This window comes from Myotis brandtii, unplaced genomic scaffold, assembly GCF_000412655.1.
Source record: "Myotis brandtii unplaced genomic scaffold, ASM41265v1 scaffold344, whole genome shotgun sequence".
NCBI lineage: Eukaryota > Metazoa > Chordata > Mammalia > Chiroptera > Vespertilionidae > Myotis > Myotis brandtii.
The window spans coordinates 5,385,955-5,392,367 of record NW_005363247.1 but is presented as its reverse complement, the minus strand read 5'-3'; the positions used below and the strand labels follow the sequence as shown (position 1 = coordinate 5,392,367).

Below are 6,413 nucleotides of genomic sequence, written 5' to 3'. Positions count from 1 at the left end.
TCTGCCCTGACGGGGCCACTAGGACCCAAACACCCTTCTGAAAAGGACCTGCTCCAGCCTAGCTCCCCCACTCCCAGGTCCCAGGCCCACAACACCCTTATGGCCACAGCAAGGACCTTGCACCCACCCAACACACCTGGAGGGCCCCCGTCGCAGGGTATGGAAAAGGGCGAACCCTTGCCACCTCTGCAGGGGACCATAGAGGGAGCAAAGCCAGGGCTCCCAGCTCTGAGGCCCCACTTCTCCCAGGGCTAGGGAGAGGCCAGACCCTCCCATCACAGGCATGAGGTACAGAGGTGCCCGAGCAAAGCTTTCCCTCCCTTGACCCTCCTCTTCTAGTGCTTCACACCCCTACAGCCAGGCAAGACCCACATGCAGTCCCGGAAGCAAGTGGTGCCTGAGCCTGGACCAGCCATATGACCAGGTTTGCCAGCCTGAGGCCCAGCTGCACGCAGGCCCTCTAGCAGCCCACCACCACCACCCACAAGGTCACATGGGATGTTTGCAACCAAGGCTCCCTGTCGTCCGGGACCACAATGGCCCACGCAGAGCCTGGCCCTCTGAATTTACAAAACCAAGCAGTGACTTGGTTTAGGAAATAAATCTAGCCAACTTGGTAATAGACCTTAAAAGTTTCCCCCTCTTAACCCCCCCCCTTCTAATAAGAATTGGAGTGGAGATTAAGTGGAGTGTTCTTTTGCACTGATGACATCTGTCAAACAACCAGACGCATGGGTTTTGCTAAATTCTTTTATTTTTGTTTAAATTTTCACTTCAATTTTAATTCTTGAAGAACAGCCTTGACAACATATATCGCACTCATTATAAGAAGCAAAGGGTTATATCAAAAATTATTAGTATAGAATCACAGGAAATCTGGTTTGGAACCAGAAAAAAATACAAAACAGATATAGATACATAGACACAGGACAATTTTTTATAATTATTTGGAAAATGTTATTTTCCCCTAATTCTTGTTTCCTTTTTTATGTGCATACGATGTTTAAATTTTACAAAAAATGAAAATAAAGACTAGTATCTTACAAAATGAATAACCATGTTTGGGGGTGCGTGTGTGTTTCTACATAGGATTCAGTCCACTTCCATGTGTTGTTTTCTGTACAGAATATATCCACATCCGTCCACAATAAATCCTGGAAGGTCCATTAGTCTCCTTCTGTTTTATTAAAATTCTCATGGTCCTCTCTTCCAAAGATTGTTTTCTTTTTCTCACCAGACACAAGGTCCTTTTCCTTTCCTTTCCAATGTGTTCACAGATCTGATCCTAAAAGAGTCTCTTTTTCTCCTGGATTGTAGCTTGGGTTGCATTTCTGTAGGGTGGGCTGCTCCTGCCTTCCCGGCCCTCCTCCCCCCTGCCCAGCCTGCCCCGCATCAGTTGCCTGGTCCCCCAGGCTTTGGAGTCCATGGCCCCCGCAGGTCCTCTGAGTCTCTAAGGAGGTGGGGGCAGGTGGGAAGTGCCCAAGGATTAGGAACACTGGATGGACATGTAAGGCCAGTTGAAGCTGCTCCCAGACAGTAACATATCACGGATGAGAGTTTCGATGGGGGTTTTACCTACCAAACGGACGAAGAACAGCTGCTCGATGACTGAGGAGGACACTGTGCGCAGGGAGGGCAGGCGCAGCAGCAGTTTGCCGAAGCGGCTGGGCTGGTTAGGGTACTGGCTCCTCACATACTCCTCCAGCGCACACTGAGACTTCTCCTGCAGGCTCTCGATGTGGGCGGCATCCGACAGGCCACAGGCATCTGCCCAAGCAGCCACAGGAAGGAAAGACAAGGGGAGTGGGCACATGGTTAGGTCCGTGAACAGCAAAAGCACAAACAACAGGCCATTAAAATAATCTTTTGAGGAGAAAAGGAGAAAAAAAGAAATAGAAGAGAAAATGAAAGAAATCCACCCATCCATGCTTCCCCACTCTTCCACCAGCCCCAAAACAAATAAAATAAACCAACCCCCCACCAAGCCTAGGGGAGCTGGAGAGAGAAGCACACACATGCAGAGGCAGCAACCTCTCTTGTCCCTTTGTTTTTCCTCGTTCACCTTTGGATTAAGTAAGTACGGTGCTGGAGCCATGTTTGCTGTGGTAGCAACCTGTCCTCTGCCTGCAGGGGAGCATCCTTCCACTGTGCTCATTAAGGGGAGGACTTTGGCCCCACTCCCCCCTGCTTTCTGGGTGTTCAGGAGCCCTGAATGTGCAGCCTGAAGGCAGTTCTTAAAGGCTCCGTGGAGTCCCCCTCCCAACAAATGACCCCAACCAGAAACCTTAAGGAGCACCTGGATTGTGTAGTGAACAAACACTTAAGAGCAGGCAAGGAATCATGGGCTGGCAGTGCCTGGAATCAGATCAAGCCCAGGCTTTAGCAAGAGAGGATTTGAGATCCACTCTCCATGCAAGCAAGGACTCCGCAGCAACGCCTTGGTGAGGGTGTACACTGCTATCTGTGCCTTAGATCAAGTAATTGAAAATTGGTCACATCTCTGTAAACTGTGTAATAATCAGGAAGAATGTGGCTCAGTGACCCCAGGCTGCAGAAAGGAGACATCTTTCGTGATCAGACACAAAGCTGGGTTAGAGTCAGCAGCAGCTGCTGCTGCTTCAAACTGGAAGATGGGGAGTTGAGGGGGAATTTAGGGAGATAGGCTTCCTTTACAGGACCAACGGGGTGGGGGGGCGGACCTACACGCAAGGACAGCATCTCAAAACCTGTGTGTTTATTTCACATCAACCAAGGCTCCTCTTGGTCTCCTAAAAATATTTCAAGACAGCAGTTCATACTATATCAACTAACTGGAGGCAAGCAAATGGAGGGGATGGTGGAATCAGCGGAATGAGATGAAGGCTTCCTAGTTTAAATGCCTGTGTTGTTTCTTATATTAATAATGAATATTTCAAAAACAGGAAGATCACAGAGGAACCCTTAGCCAGTCAGGAGGTTGACTAGAGATCAAAGGCAGAGTTTGCTAATATATAGATCTGGGAAGAAATCCATGCCTGGTGATGCTCCTAAAAGGACATTATATATTTGTGAATGGGAAAGTGTGACCCTACAAAGACACAGCAAATGATTCAAAGTGAAACCTGTGTCTGCTGGGTTTCTGAGCTTTATGTCTTCATATTTTAAGAAGTGGGGTTTACAAACATTATACCACCTTCATTTACAAGGCTATGGCCTTGAGCAAAAATACAAATAAAACTAGTGATGATGATTCAAGAACTTCTGAGGCAAGTGTCCTTTGACCCCAGATCCAGACTGGGTTCCTGTCAGATGTCTAATTACTCCAGCCAGCTGCTAGGGTGCATCCACACCCGCCTGCCTTGGGAAATCAGTCAGGTTTTATGGCTAGCAGGGCGAGGGCAGGAGCACTTTGGGGCTTTGCTCCTTAGAGAAGGGACCCTGAGGTCTGCCCTTGGCCCTGCTTGCTAACCTGGCTCTGCTGAATAGCCACCATGCATGCAGACTCATATTTACATATATCTTGCTTTACATGCATTATCTGCCCATTATACGTCAGGATCCCTTTCAGCCTCAGACAATGCAAAATGAAAAGGACCCACTGATACCCCAGCAGATTTTTTAAAAAGACCCATATGGCATCCCCTCAGGTCCGTAAAATATTTATCTGATATTTATGACGAGGGACCCCAGAGTGCAAGGTCACTACCCTTCTCCCAGCTAGGCCACTCCAAGGGAGAGAAGCCCAGGAAAGTCTTGCTTGGGCCCTGTGCTGGCTGCTTTGATATCTTTCCTCCTTTGAAGGCAGAATGCCTGTAGCTCAGCGGACTGCCAGGTGCCAGGAGGCAAGCCCTATGGCCCTAGTCCGGGCCTGGCTTCCCAGTGTAGATAGTCATCCCCACTCTGGATATTCCTGCAACAGGATTCCCCCAACTGTGGACAGACGGTGTGAGCTCTTAGATGGATTGGGTGGTTGTGGTAGCAAAGCGAGGTGAGCAGGGGGTGTAATGTAGTCCATATTTATACGCCATGAGTTATATATACCCCAGATCAGAAAAGGAGTCAGCATGTGCAAAATCCATGTCTCACTTTTTATATGGCAGTGTCAATGTGGGAAACCTCAATATTTCTTCTACAGTATATGGAAAAGAAATTATGTAAATAAATAACCATTACTGTTCAGGCCCTCCCGGCTTAGCCTTTGTAGTGCAGAGAATGTATTTCATGTTGTGCATTCAGAAGAGTTTAGTGTTCAGGAAATATAGATGTAATCAGCTGCCATAACTAGAAATCAAAGTTATTATTGTACTGAAAATGGATTTATTGTATTTATGTTAACTAGATGGCTCCTTTCAGGGAAGGTCTCATTTATTTGAGGGAATATTTAGGTGTATGAATTAATGAATTTTTTTAAAAAGTAAGTTCAGGTCATGACCTAGCCTTTGGATGCTGTCCAGAATATTAAGGATTAAGCATACCATCCGGAGGCCAAATGTGAAAACCACCACAGGGAACCCCTGTGCCAGCTTCAAATACTTAACCGGAGCAAACCTCATTGGACAATATGTCTAAAACTGTCTTTTCCATCATTCAAAGTTTGCTCAAAAGTTGGATGACTTTGAGAAGGCTTCCCATGAATTCCCTTCTGGCTGGCAATCAAAACAAGTTTAGTCAAAAGTGGAAATGTGTTGTATGAAAGAGGGGGGTGAATTACTACTGACAGCTCTATTTCCATTTTCAGATACTCTGCTTGCAATTTCCCAGCAAAATAATGTTATTGTTCACTTCTTGCCTCCCCCTTGCACCTTGAAGACTTGAAGAAACTTCTTTGGGACTTTTTTTTTTTTTAAGAAACAAGTTTCACAGGGATATTTTAGGATGAAAAGTTGAAAGAAAAGCTAAATAATTCCACAGTCTACTCTGCAGCCTGCACAGTCCTCGCCTCTCTCTGGGAAAGGACAGGGGATCAGAAAAGTCAAGGGAGTTCAAAGAACCTTAGGAAGGACAAGGACAAGGGAGGGGAGACCTTTCTTGAGAAGACCTCTGTCCAGCTTCAAGTCACATATCTGCTTCAAGACACCTCACTGGATGAGATTTAAAAACCCCAGCCTCCCTGACACTGGCTTGCTTCCTGATTAATTTGGCTAAAGAGCCGGGGAGCGGAGAGCCAGCCAGGCCCAGGCCTGCCAGCACTAACGCAGCCCGGTCATTGCTTCCCAGGCTCTTTGTCACTTGTGAAAAACACGTTTCTATCAAGAAGACTTATTAAGATAAAACGCATTCAAACACCAAGGAGGCTATTCAATAAATCTTCCATTTGTTTTAAGGTTCTCACTTTATCCTCTTGCAAAGAATAACTCCCTCTCCCACTAGCAGACCTGTATTTGCACTGAAAGTAAAAGGGGGGCAGTCCAAGTCCACAGCTCTGGCCACCCTGCATACCAATGAGATGCTCTTGTCTAAATAAATTATCTGCTGCTCAGATCGATATTAATACTACATTTGCTACATTACAATATTGTGCAAATTTAAGAGTCATTTTAATACAACGTAAATACGATTCTTCACGCATGAAAGCCAAGAAATACTGATAGATTACACCACTGCTTACTGTTCAACAAGGCCTTGGGAAAGGGGTTTCGCCACCTCTGCTCAAGAATGGTTTTAATTTGGCCTTTGGGTGTCCTGGTTCTAGGCTAGATTTATTAGGATAGTTTATTTGTTCTCTGAATGGAGGAATTAAAAACAATAGTGGCAATCCTGGAGGTAAAATTGCAGCTAACCCTCCTCACAGTGGGCAAGGCTGAGCCCCAGTCTGGGCAGCTCTGTTCCCCACCAGCGTCCCTTCTGGCTTTGTTTATATTTCCCCCATTACCTGCTGTCCCGGGTGTTTATATGTTCCCTCTTGCAGGTTACAATAATAAAAAAGGCGGGCAGTGTTCTCAGAGGCTCAGACCAGAGCCTTCAAAGGCAACGTTAATGCACTTTCCTGGAAGTTAATTTGAACCATCTATCATAAGAGAAATTGTTAACATGCATGTTACCGCCGCCCACATTTAATTTGATATTTTTAAGGCACTCTGTTAAATTTCCGATGTTCAAGTGTTTTGCATGGCGATGAGATTTACCTCCGGGGCGGGGAGCCTACCGCACTTCTGGATTCTACAGTCTTGCTTTTGTTTTTATCTTTCTTGTTTAGATCGAATCCGTTTTTTACGACCCTCAATAACCTCAGCAACTGCAAACATGAATGGTTTCCGATAAGGGAAAATCAGGCAGCAATAAAACGGGATTATTTATGATTTACTTGTGCGTATTCTTCTCTTTCCACCTGTGTGTGTGTATATGTATGTGTGCGCGCGCCTCTCTATCAGGAAACTCATCCAGGGAGCGTGCCACACAGAGGAGAAAGCCGCATTCCCACGTTCTTTCCTTCC

The 6,413-nt window shown here is 46.1% G+C and overlaps 1 protein-coding gene across 1 annotated transcript in view; it reads right to left on the bottom strand.

The window, feature by feature from the left end:
• Window positions 1–732: 732 nt before the first annotated feature.
• NR2F1 (nuclear receptor subfamily 2, group F, member 1) overlaps window positions 733–6,413 on the bottom strand; it is a 9,186-nt gene continuing 3,505 nt past the window's right edge. The window contains exons 3-4 of the mRNA XM_005871538.2: window positions 5,355–5,365; window positions 733–2,319 (exon numbers count right to left, since the gene is read on the bottom strand). Of these exons, the coding sequence (XP_005871600.1) occupies window positions 1,487–2,319; window positions 5,355–5,365 (844 nt within the window). The 3' untranslated portion in view covers window positions 733–1,486. The remainder of the gene's footprint in view (window positions 2,320–5,354; window positions 5,366–6,413) is intronic.